Source organism: Coregonus lavaretus (genome assembly GCF_964263955.1).
Source record: "Coregonus lavaretus genome assembly, contig: HAP1_SCAFFOLD_3123, whole genome shotgun sequence".
Lineage (NCBI taxonomy): Eukaryota > Metazoa > Chordata > Actinopteri > Salmoniformes > Salmonidae > Coregonus > Coregonus lavaretus.
Window position 1 is genome coordinate 44,377 of NW_028164232.1, and position 13,124 is coordinate 57,500.

At 41.0% G+C, this 13,124-nt stretch overlaps 1 protein-coding gene across 1 annotated transcript in view; it reads right to left on the minus strand.

The window, feature by feature from the left end:
* Positions 1-3,401: 3,401 nt before the first annotated feature.
* The window catches only part of LOC311117298 (diacylglycerol kinase delta-like), a gene marked incomplete at its 5' end in the record, with an annotated part of 19,817 nt that continues 10,094 nt past the window's right edge, over positions 3,402-13,124 (minus strand). The window contains 5 exons of the mRNA XM_084192266.1: positions 3,402-4,275; positions 4,845-4,953; positions 5,537-5,656; positions 6,083-6,172; positions 6,607-6,721. Coding sequence (XP_084048392.1) covers positions 4,226-4,275; positions 4,845-4,953; positions 5,537-5,656; positions 6,083-6,172; positions 6,607-6,721 — 484 coding nt within the window. The remainder of the gene's footprint in view (positions 4,276-4,844; positions 4,954-5,536; positions 5,657-6,082; positions 6,173-6,606; positions 6,722-13,124) is intronic.

The following is a 13,124-nucleotide window of genomic DNA, read 5'->3' on the forward strand; positions in this document are numbered from 1 at the left end:
GTAACCTGTCAAAATAACGGTTTGGCTCTGAGATAAAATAATGTATATTTGGAACACTCAAATCAAGTCCAATGCATGATGATGAGATCAAAGATTCACGATTCAATTCACAATCACATCCCTTCTTATCAATTTATATAATTAAATAGATAGCATAATATACAACAATTTGACACTTAGAGGACTACAGAATAATTTTTAGGCCCAAAGGCTGACCTCCCAGCCTGGTTACAGCGATCAACCAGCACAACAAATTAACAGCACAATATGATTAAACATCTTTGAACAAACAACGTGCAACATCAAGTCCAGCTTTGAGCATTGCAGAGCAGAGTCCGTTCAGTTGTGTTTGTAGGGGGGGGGGGGGGGGGGGGGGGGGGGGGGCGTTCACAAGACAAAGTGAGTTGCGTTCACAAAAACTTGCTGTCATATAAACAACAAAAGCCATATTACATGTTGCATACATGTAGTCCAACAGACCGCTTCCAAATCGTTTCCCAATGACTTGATTGTTATGTTGTTGCATTGTTGTTGCGTTCTCCGTACCTCTCAGTACCTTGGCGGTTGACTGCCATATATTTTATGTCACACAAAGATGTAATACTGTTCAGTAGCGATATCCTAGTCCTGCGCAACAGACGCAGCAACAGTAGCTAAGGAATGGTTGGCGTAACATTGGAGTAACCTTGCAGTAAAGCTGTCGTGAAATGTTGGAGAATACAGTTTTCCATGAGATTAGGCTGTGTGTAGACAGAACATTAGGGTTGCAAAATTCCTGTAACTTTCCCAAAATTCCCAGGTTTTCCAAACATCCTCGTTGGAGGACTTCTAGAAAAACTGGGAATTTTGGGAAAGTTACCAGAATTTTGCAACCCTGCAGAACATATACAGTACAACGAACCCTTAATAAATATATATATATATATATATATATATATATATATATATATATATATATATATATATATATATATATATATATTACCAGTCAAATGTTTGGACACACCTACTCATTCAAGGGTCTTTATTTTTACTATTTTCTACATTGTAGAATAATAGCGAAGACATCCAAACTATGAAATAACACATATGAAATCATGTAGTAACCAAAAAGAGTTAAACAAATCAAAATGTTTTTAATATTTTAGATTCTTCAAAGTAGCCTCCCTTTGCCTTGATGACAGCTTTGCACACCCTTGTCATTATCTCAACCAGCTTCAAAAGGAAGTCAGTCATCTGGAATACATTTCAATTAACAGGTGTGCCTTGTTAATTTGTGGAATTTCTTTCCTTCTAAATGCGTTTGAGCCAATCAGTTGTGTTGTGTTGTGACAAGGTAGGGGTGGTATACAGAAGATAGCCCTATTTGGTAAAAGACCAAGTCCATATTATGGCAAGAACAGCTCAACTAAGCAAAGAGAAATGAAAGTATATCAGTACTTTAAGACATGAAGGTCAGTCAATCCGGAACATTTCAAGAACTTTGAACGTTTCTTCAAGTGCAGTCGCAAAAACCATCAAGCGCTATGATGAAACTGGCTCTCATGAGGACCACCACAGGAAAGGAAGACCCAGAGTTACCTCTGCTGCAGAGGATAAATTCATTAGTTAACTGCACCTCAGATTGCAGCCCAAATAAATGCTTCACAGAGTTCAAGTAACAGACACATCTCAAAATCAACTGTTCAGAGGAGACTGTGTGAATCAGGCCTTCATGGTCGAATTGCTGCAAAGAAACCACTACTAACGGACACCAATAAGAAGAAGAGACTTGCTTGGGCCAAGAAACACGAGCAATGGACATTAGACCAGTGGATCTAAAAAATGAGTCCAAATGGGAGATTTTTGGTTCAAACCGCCGTGTCTTTGTGAAACGCAGAGTAGGTGAACGGATGATCTCCGCATGTGTGGTTCCAACCGTGAATCATGGAGGAGGTGTGATGGTGTGGGGGTGCTTTGCTGGTGACACTGTCAGTGATTTATTTAGAATTCAAGGCACACTTAACCAGCATGGCTACCACAGCATTATGCAGCGATACGCCATCCCATCTTGTTTGCGCTTAGTGGGACTATCATTTGTTTTTCAACAGGACAATGACCCAACACACCTCCAGGCTGTGTAAGGGCTATTTGACCAAGAAGGAGAGTGATGGAGTGCTGCATCAGATGACCTGGCCTCCACAATCACCCGACCTCAACCCATTTGAGATGGTTTGGGATGAGTTGGACCGCAGAGTGAAGGAAAAGAAGCCAACAAGTGCTCAGCATATGTGGGAACTCCTTCAAGACTGTTGGAAAAGCATTCCAGGTGAAGCTCGTTGAGAGAATGCCAAGAGTGTGCAAAGCTGTCATCAAGGCAAAGGGTGGCTATTTGAAGAATCTAAAATATTAAATACATTTAGATTTGTTTAACACTTTTTTGGTTACTACATGATTCCATATGTGTTATTTCATAGTTTTGATGTCTTCACTATTATTCTACAATGTAAAAACCCTTGAATGAGTAGGTGTGTCCAAACTTTTGACTGGTACTGATATCTATCTATCTATCTATCTATCTATCTATCTATCTATCTATCTATCTATCTATCTATCTATCTATCTATCTATCTATCTATATCTTTTAACATTTGTTTGGTTATATTGTATATTACATTTTAACACACATTGATCTCTGTATAGATTTGTCATAAATAGGACGGAGAGGGACCGTTGTCATAGCAATAAAAACCACAAGTGAAAGGTCACTTTACAACACAATCAGTGTTCTTTAAGTTTGGCTTTGTAAAGTGCAAGGCAACATACAGTAAACTTGAACGACACAGTAAAATGAACGACACACACAGTGTCGTTTGCACACACACACACACTCGTCGTATGTCATTTAAAACCACTGCGCTCGGTACGAAACTTTCCACACATGTACAGGGACCTCATTAAAGCCTCTATTTATGAGAGCAGCATGCTATTGGTACAGAAGCACATTCATATAGCTAACACTTTATCTGACTGACTATAAACACCATCATTTAAAGCTTGTTCAGCATTTAAATTGATTAAATAAATGTTCACGATATTACAGGACGTTGTAATAAATGTTGTATCCATTTACTAAAATTAATAACGTAAGTCATGAACTATCTATTAACATGGTACAAGCAGTCTATAGAAGTGTCTTCGAATAAAGCGTTACCGAATTTCTACAAGAGAATATATATATATATATATATATATATATTCCATTGAGATCGTTAGGGAATGTATACGCTCATGGTGAAAGTTAGTCCTAACTACAGACCTAGGATCAGATTTCCCTCCCCTAATTCTAATCTTGACCTTAGATCAGTGTCTAGGGGCTACGTCTTCCATCTCATAGGATGGTTAAGAGTGGAAGGCATGCATGCAGGGATGGAGACATCCGATGGTCATAGTGGCTTGGGTATTACAGTAAGTAGCTACCGTAAGTACCGTAGTATCTGGCCATTGAATAAGTCACATGTAGACCCGTCATCCCACCAATATTCACAAGGTAATACGGTAATACAAGTCCACATGTAGTACATTCCTCAATGTGACTCTGCAATAGTATATTTGTTTTACATTTAAGAGTCTCCAGTTCAGTAGGTGAGAATAAGATGAGATGTTTCCATTGTTGTTGTTCATTGACATTTTTGTTCTTACGGCGATAGGAACAGAAAGCAAAGTCTTCTTCAGATTTCTTGAGGAAACGAAAAAGTCCTGTAAGTTGTCGCGAAAGTCAAGAAGAGTAGCGTAAACGCCTCCCAAAAAGAAGAGTTATCTAAGAATAAAAACAAAATGGCTGCTCACGTCATGCAAAGGAGAGCTCCGCCTACGTAAACACATTGCGTCGTAAAGGAAACAAAAGTTGCTAAGAGACCATCTCTTCTCCTCTCCTCTGATTGGCTGGATTCTGCCTTAAGAAGCCACGCCCACCTCCTGGGTCAGCAGGCCAAACAGAACCAATAACAGAAGCCCAAACAGTGATAGGACGCAAAGCCACGCCCCCTAGTTAAAAACAACTCCTCCCTAATTTCAAAATGGAGAACATTGAGAGTCAAGGGGGGAGGTGATAGCTGAAAGGCGGGAGGGTCGTGGAATCATTTTGTCCTCCTCACCCCTCGGTAGGTAAAGCCCCCATCCCGTAGGAAGAAGAGGGCGACATCCCTGTCCTCCCCCTGGTAGCCATGGTGATGGGTGTACCTCGTTAAGCCTTCTCGTTAAGTTCACATGCACCACCTTTAATATCCCAAGATCCTGTTGGAGACAAACAGACAATAACAACAATAGTCCACCATTTGTTTTATACAGTATATTTGATCGTACTTGATAATCAAATTAAGTAGAACAATAATTTGGTGGGTGCTTATATTTGTCCTTTTTCACACATGTACAAGTGTGTACTAATATGCATGTGGAAATTGGACATTTGTTTTTTTGCACATCCCAACTCTCCCTGAGAGTGGGGTCACAGCCAGGGTCTGCCATTATCTACAGCTGGCGCAATTTGGGTTTAAGGGCACAGACAGATGTTTCACCTTGATGGCTCAGGGATTCGAACTAGCAACCTTTTGGTTACTGGCCCAACGCTCTAACCGCAAGGCTACCTGCCGCCCTATGTGGACCAACACCAAGTTATTCATAATTCCACATATATTTGACCAGGGTTGGTAAGAAAATCCCCAGACAATAATGAAGTTCTTACTCTTGGTTGCCATGCAACAATGGGCCTTAGACCAAAAATGCCTGTGTTAAAACCAAAATGGCTGCCCAGTTTCCTATTGTCCTCCAGGCCTCAAAGCAGGGGGACTGGCCTGTATCCTTACCCGGCAGAGAGCTATTGGACCTCTGCTTGTGGAGCTTCTCTCTCTCCCTCTTCACCTTGGGCATCATCTTCAGCTTCATACTGCTCTTACTGCTCACCCTCACAGAGTCCTGGAGAGAGAGAGATGGATGAGAGGGGAGAGAGAGGAAGGAGAGAGGGAGGGAGAGAGGGAGGGAGGAGAGAGGGAGGGGGAGAGAGAGGGAAGGTGGAGAGGGGAGATGGAGGGGAGAGAGGGGGAGAGGGAGGGAGGAGAGGGGAGATGGAGGGGAGAGAGGGGGAGAGGGAGGGAGGAGAGGGGAGATGAGGGGGAGCGAGAGTGAGGAGAGAGGGAGGGGGGAGAGAGGAAGGGGGAGAGAGGGAGGAGAGAGGAAGGGGGAGAGAGGGAGGGGGAGAGAGGGAGGAGAGAGGGGAGAGAGAGGGAGGAGAGAGAGGGAGGAGAGAGGAAGGGGGAGAGAGAGGGAAGGTGGAGAGGGGAGATGGAGGGGAGAGAGGGGGAGAGGGAGGGGAGAGCGGGGGAGAGGGAGGGAGGAGAGGGGAGAGAGGGGGAGAGAGAGGGAGGAGAGAGAGGAAGGAGAGAGAGGGAGGAGAGAGAGGAAGGGGGAGAGAGAGGGAGGAGAGAGGGAGGAAGGAGATAAAGTGGTGTGGTTGAATAAAAATGACTGCTGCTGTTTTTGATTGTGAACACACACTCACAGCCTCCTCCTCAGAGCAGTGCATGGCAGGGCAGATCCAGTGTATGTCGTCTAGCTTGTGGAGTTCAGCGCTCAGACTGCTGAGACTAGAGAGGAGGTCCTCTTCCTGGGGAGAGTCTAACTGAAACAGAGAGAGGGGGGAGGAGAGAGGGAGGAAGGGGGAGAATAGAGGGAGGGGAGGGGAGGGGAGGAGGGAGGGAGGGAGGGAGGAAGGGAGGAGGGAGGAGAGAGGGGGGGGGGAAGAGGGGGGAGAGAGGGGAGGAAAGAGGTGTGAGGAGAAAGGGAGGAGAGAGGGAGGAGAGAGATAGATAACACAAAGACATACTATTAGAAACCTTTTCCACACTACTGAGCCAAATCAATTAGATCATCTGTACTGGGTTGGTCTGTTAACTACTGAGCCAAACAGAACCGAACCAATTAGACAATCTGTACTGGGTTGGTCTGTTTACTAATTCACTATATTATCTGAACCAGGGCAGTGCAGTTGGGGTTGGTCCTGTACTGTGAACCAGGGTCATGTGTGGTGCTGGGGGTTATGGTATACCAGTAGTTTCCCCTCCAGCAGCATCCTGGTCTCCAGCTGCAGGACTTTACTGCTGTTCACGATCTCCACTGCTGTACTGCGACTCAGACACTGAAGAGCACAGAGAACTGGTGAGGACAACATTTCAACATGGGGAGTTATCAAGCCCATTTTACCAGAGGAGGCTGGTGGGAGGAGCTATAGGAGGACGGGCTCATTGTAATGGCTGGAATGGAATAAATGGAACGGTATCCAACATATGGAAACCACATGTGTGACTCTGTTCCATTTATGCCATTCCAACCATTACAATGAGCCCGTCCTCCTATAGCGCTTCACACCAGCCTCCTCTGCATTTTACCAATTATATTTTGATGTTCAGAGACGTAAAGAAATTAGAAAAGGCGCAAGCACTGAACACACATGGTCAACACACACAAACTCTAATACATCATCATTTTTATTTGAATACTGTTGAAATAAAGTATGTTGATCAGGAAAGGGATAATGGGAACTGTAGTTTTAGACCTCCAGAGTGGTCTTACCTCAGGACTGGAAGGTTTGGAGGGGAAGGCTTCAGTCAGGACCAGGGCACTAGCGTTGACAGCATGGGCTAACTCCTGTTCCACCAGCTTGTGTGTCTTAGCCGCATCTCTTATCCTATAGGACAACACCACACTGTATTAATGTTATCCTATAGGACAATACAACACTGTATTACTGTTATCCTATAGGACAATACAACACTGTATTAATGTTATCCTATAGGACAATACAACACTGTATTACTGTTATCCTATAGGACAACACCACACTGTATTAATGTTATCCTATAGGACAATACAACACTGTATTACTGTTATCCTATAGGACAATACAACACTGTATTAATGTTATCCTATAGGACAACACAACACTGTATTACTGTTATCCTATAGGACAACACAACACTGTATTACTGTTATCCTATAGGACAATACAACACTGTATTACTGTTATCCTATAGGACAATACAACACTGTATTAATGTTATCCTATAGGACAATACAACACTGTATTAATGTTATCCTATAGGACAATACAACACTGTATTAATGTTATCCTATAGGACAATACAACACTGTATTACTGTTATCCTATAGGACAATACAACACTGTATTAATGTTATCCTATAGGACAATACAACACTGTATTACTGTTATCCTATAGGACAATACAACACTGTATTAATGTTATCCTATAGGACAATACAACACTGTATTAATGTTATCCTATAGGACAACACAACACTGTATTAATGTTATCCTATAGGACAATACAACACTGTATTACTGTTATCCTATAGGACAACACAACACTGTATTACTGTTATCCTATAGGACAATACAACACTGTATTACTGTTATCCTATAGGACAATACAACACTGTATTAATGTTATCCTATAGGACAATACAACACTGTATTAATGTTATCCTATAGGACAACACAACACTGTATTAATGTTATCCTATAGGACAATACAACACTGTATTACTGTTATCCTATAGGACAACACAACACTGTATTACTGTTATCCTATAGGACAATACAACACTGTATTAATGTTATCCTATAGGACAACACCACACTGTATTAATGTTATCCTATAGGACAACACAACACTGTATTAATGTTATCCTATAGGACAATACAACACTGTATTACTGTTATCCTATAGGACAATACAACACTGTATTAATGTTATCCTATAGGACAACACCACACTGTATTAATGTTATCCTATAGGACAACACAACACTGTATTAATGTTATCCTATAGGACAACACAACACTGTATTAATGTTATCCTATAGGACAATACAACACTGTATTACTGTTATCCTATAGGACAACACAACACTGTATTACTGTTATCCTATAGGACAACACAACACTGTATTACTGTTATCCTATAGGACAACACAACACTGTATTACTGTTATCCTATAGGACAATACAACACTGTATTAATGTTATCCTATAGGACAATACAACACTGTATTAATGTTATCCTATAGGACAATACAACACTGTATTAATGTTATCCTATAGGACAATACAACACTGTATTAATGTTATCCTATAGGACAATACAACACTGTATTAATGTTATCCTATAGGACAACACAACACTGTATTAATGTTATCCTATAGGACAACACCACACTGTATTACTGTTATCCTATAGGACAACACAACACTGTATTACTGTTATCCTATAGGACAACACAACACTGTATTACTGTTATCCTATAGGACAATACAACACTGTATTAATGTTATCCTATAGGACAATACAACACTGTATTAATGTTATCCTATAGGACAATACAACACTGTATTAATGTTATCCTATAGGACAATACAACACTGTATTCATGTTATCCTATAGGACAATACAACACTGTATTAATGTTTTCCTATAGGACAATACAACACTGTATTAATGTTATCCTATAGGACAATACAACACTGTATTAATGTTATCCTATAGGACAACACCACACTGTATTAATGTTATCCTATAGGACAATACAACACTGTATTAATGTTATCCTATAGGACAATACAACACTGTATTAATGTTATCCTATAGGACAACATCACACTGTATTAATGTTATCCTATAGGACAATACAACACTGTATTAATGTTTTCCTATAGGACAACACCACACTGTATTAATGTTATCCTATAGGACAACATCACACTGTATTAATGTTATCCTATAGGACAATACAACACTGTATTCATGTTATCCTATAGGACAATACAACACTGTATTAATGTTATCCTATAGGACAATACAACACTGTATTAATGTTATCCTATAGGACAACACCACACTGTATTAATGTTATCCTATAGGACAATACAACACTGTATTAATGTTATCCTATAGGACAACATCACACTGTATTAATGTTATCCTATAGGACAATACAACACTGTATTCATGTTATCCTATAGGACAATACAACACTGTATTAATGTTATCCTATAGGACAATACAACACTGTATTAATGTTATCCTATAGGACAACACCACACTGTATTAATGTTATCCTATAGGACAACATCACACTGTATTAATGTTATCCTATAGGACAATACAACACTGTATTAATGTTATCCTATAGGACAATACAACACTGTATTAATGTTATCCTATAGGACAACTCCACACTGTATTAATGTTATCCTATAGGACAATACAACACTGTATTAATGTTATCCTATAGGACAATACAACACTGTATTAATGTTATCCTATAGGACAATACAACACTGTATTCATGTTATCCTATAGGACAATACAACACTGTATTCATGTTATCCTATAGGACAATACAACACTGTATTAATGTTTTCCTATAGGACAACACCACACTGTATTAATGTTATCCTATAGGACAATACAACACTGTATTAATGTTATCCTATAGGACAACACAACACTGTATTAATGTTTTCCTATAGGACAACACCACACTGTATTAATGTTATCCTATAGGACAATACAACACTGTATTAATGTTATCCTATAGGACAATACAACACTGTATTAATGTTATCCTATAGGACAATACAACACTGTATTAATGTTATCCTATAGGACAACACAACACTGTATTAATGTTATCCTATAGGACAATACAACACTGTATTAATGTTATCCTATAGGACAATACAACACTGTATTAATGTTATCCTATAGGACAACACAACACTGTATTAATGTTATCCTATAGGACAATACAACACTGTATTAATGTTATCCTATAGGACAATACAACACTGTATTAATGTTATCCTATAGAACAATACAACACTGTATTAATGTTATCCTATAGGACAATACAACACTGTATTAATGTTATCCTATAGGACAATACAACACTGTATTAATGTTATCCTATAGGACAACATCACACTGTATTAATGTTATCCTATAGGACAACTGCACACTGTATTAATGTTATCCTATAGGACAATACAACACTGTATTACTGTTATCCTATAGGACAATACAACACTGTATTAATGTTATCCTATAGGACAATACAACACAACACTGTTTAAATACTGTGATAGAAATGAAACCATTGAATTAGACTTTTTGAATTGAAATGTCACAACTTTTTCAAATGTAAATACATTTTAGCAATATGTATTTCATGTCTAAATAGGAATAAACTTGTGATAGGGGTCAAAATGAAACTTTGGTTCTGGTGTTATACTTTGTATTTTATGTTTTGGGGCAGCTTCTCAGGAACACAGAACACTTTATTTCACGAGGATATGACTTACCATTGCTGAGATATCTTATTTTCAAGTGATCGGAAAATGTCAAAAGGGTTGAAGACTGGTCAATGATAATCCATTGTCAATAAGGAACCAAATCATCTGTCTGGAATCTTAAATTCAACACTTTTTGTCCAATATCTCAAGATAGGGGGGTCATATTGTTATGAAATGTTCAGCGCTGACGTAAAATACAGAGATGATTCAAATACAAGTAAAATGTATGAAATTAGAAAGCAATATTATGCAAATTAGGCAGTACGGAATACATAATTGTTGAAGTGGTGCCGGAGAAAATGGCCGCCGTTTTACAGTAAACAGGAAAACGCTAATCTAGAGGCAGTACTCCTAGTGGCCGGGGACTTTAATGCAGGGAAACTTAAATCCGTTCTACCTCATTTCTACCAGCATGTTAAATGTGCAACCAGAGGAAGAAAAACTCTAGACCACCTTTACTCCACACACAGAGACGCGTACAAAGCTCTCCCTCGCCCTCCATTTGGCAAATCTGACCATAACTCTATACTCCTGATTCCTGCTTATAAGCAAAAACTAAAGCAGGAAGCACCAGTGACTCGGTTAATAAAAAAGTGGTCAGATGATGCAGATGCTAAGCTACAGGACTGTTTTGCTAGCACAGACTGGAACATGTTCCGGGATTCTTCAGATAGCATTGAAGAGTACACCACATCAGTCACTCGCTTCATCAATAAGTGCATCGATGACGTCGTCCCCACAGTGACCGTACGTACATACCCCAACCAGAAGCCATGGATTACAGGCAACATCCGCACTGAGTTAAAGGGTAGAGCTGCCGCTTTCAAGGAGAGGGACTCTAACCCGGACGCTTATAAGAAATCCCACTATGCCCTCCGACGAACCATCAAACAGGCAAAGAGTCAATACCGGACTAAAATTGAATCGTACAACACCGGCTCTGACACTCGTCGGATGTGGCAGGGCTTGAAAACTATTACAGACTACGAAAGGAAGCACAGCCGCGAGCTGCCCAGTGACACAAGCCTACCAGATTAACTAAATCACTTCTATGCTCGCTTCGAGGCAAGCAACACTGAAGCATGCATGAGATCACCAGCTGTTCCAGATGACTATGTGATCACGCTCTCCGTAGCCGATGTGAGTAAGACTTTTAAGCAGGTCAACATTCACAAGGCCGCAGGGCCAGACGGATTACCAGGACGTGTACTCCGAGCATGTGCTGACCAACTGGCAAGTGTCTTCACTGACATTTTCAACATGTCCCTGACTGAGTCTGTAATACCAACATGTTTCAAGCAGACCACCATAGTCCCTGTGCCCAAGGATACTAAGATAACCTGCCTAAATGCCTACCGACCCGTAGCACACACGTCTGTAGCCATGAAGTGCTTTGAAAGGCTGGTCATGGCTCACATCAACACCATTATCCCAGAAACCCTAGACCCACTCCAATTTGCATACCGCTCCAACAGATCCACATATGATGCAATCTCTATTGCACTCCACACTGCCCTTTCCCACCTGGACAAGGGGAACACCTATGTGAGAATGCTGTTCATTGACTGCAGCTCAGCGTTCAACACCATAGTGCCCTCAAAGCTCATCACTAAGCTAAGGACCCTGGGACTAAACACCTCCCTCTGCAACTGGATCCTGGACCTCCTGACGGGCCGTCCCCATGTGTTAAGGGTAGGTAACAACACATCTGCCACGCTGATCCTCAACACTGGGGCCCCTCAGAGGTGCGTGCTCAGTCCCCTCCTGTACTCCCTGTTCACCCATGACTGCATGGCCAGGCACGACTCCAACACCATCATTACGTTTTCTGACGACCCAACAGTGGTAGGCCTGATCACCGACAACGATGAGACAGCCTGTAGGGAGGAGGTCAGAGACCTGGCCGTGTGGTGCCAGGATAACAACCTCTCCCTCAACATGATCAAGACAAAGGAGATGATTGTGGACTACAGGAAAAAAAAGAGGACTGAGCACGCCCCCATTCACCGCAAGGGGTGGGTAGTGTGTACGGCCCAGTACATCACTGGGACCAAGCTTCCTGCCATCCAGGACCTCTATACCAGGCGGTGTCAGAGACAGGCCCTCAAAATTGTCAAAGACTCCAGCCACCCTAGTCATAGACTGTTCTCTCTGCTACCGCACGGCAAGCGGTACCGGCGCGCCAAGTCTAGGTCCAAAAGGCTTCTCAACAGCTTCTACCCCCAAGCCATAAGACTCCTGAACAGCTAATCATTGCTACCTGGACTATATGCACTGCCCCCCCCACCCCCACCCCCCTCTTTTACACTGCTGCTACTCTGTTTATTATCTATGCATAGTCACTTTAACTCTACCCACATGTACATTTTACCTCAATTACCTCGACTAGCCGGTGCCCCCGCACATTGACTCTGCACTGGTACCCCCCTGTTTATAGCCTCCCTACTGTTATTTTATTTTACTGCTGCTATTTAGTTATTTGCTTTAATTTTTTTTTACTTAACACTTTAAAAAATAAAAACGTTAAAAAATGCATTGTTGGTTAAGGGCTTGTAAGTAAGCATTTCACTGTAATGTCTACACCTGTTGTATTCAGCACATGTGGCAAATAACATTTGATTTGATTTGATAATCACAGTAATTGAAGACCAATAATTGAAGGTAGGGTGGTCATATTATTAACAAATCTTCGTGCTTTAATACGAAACTGAGGAGTAGG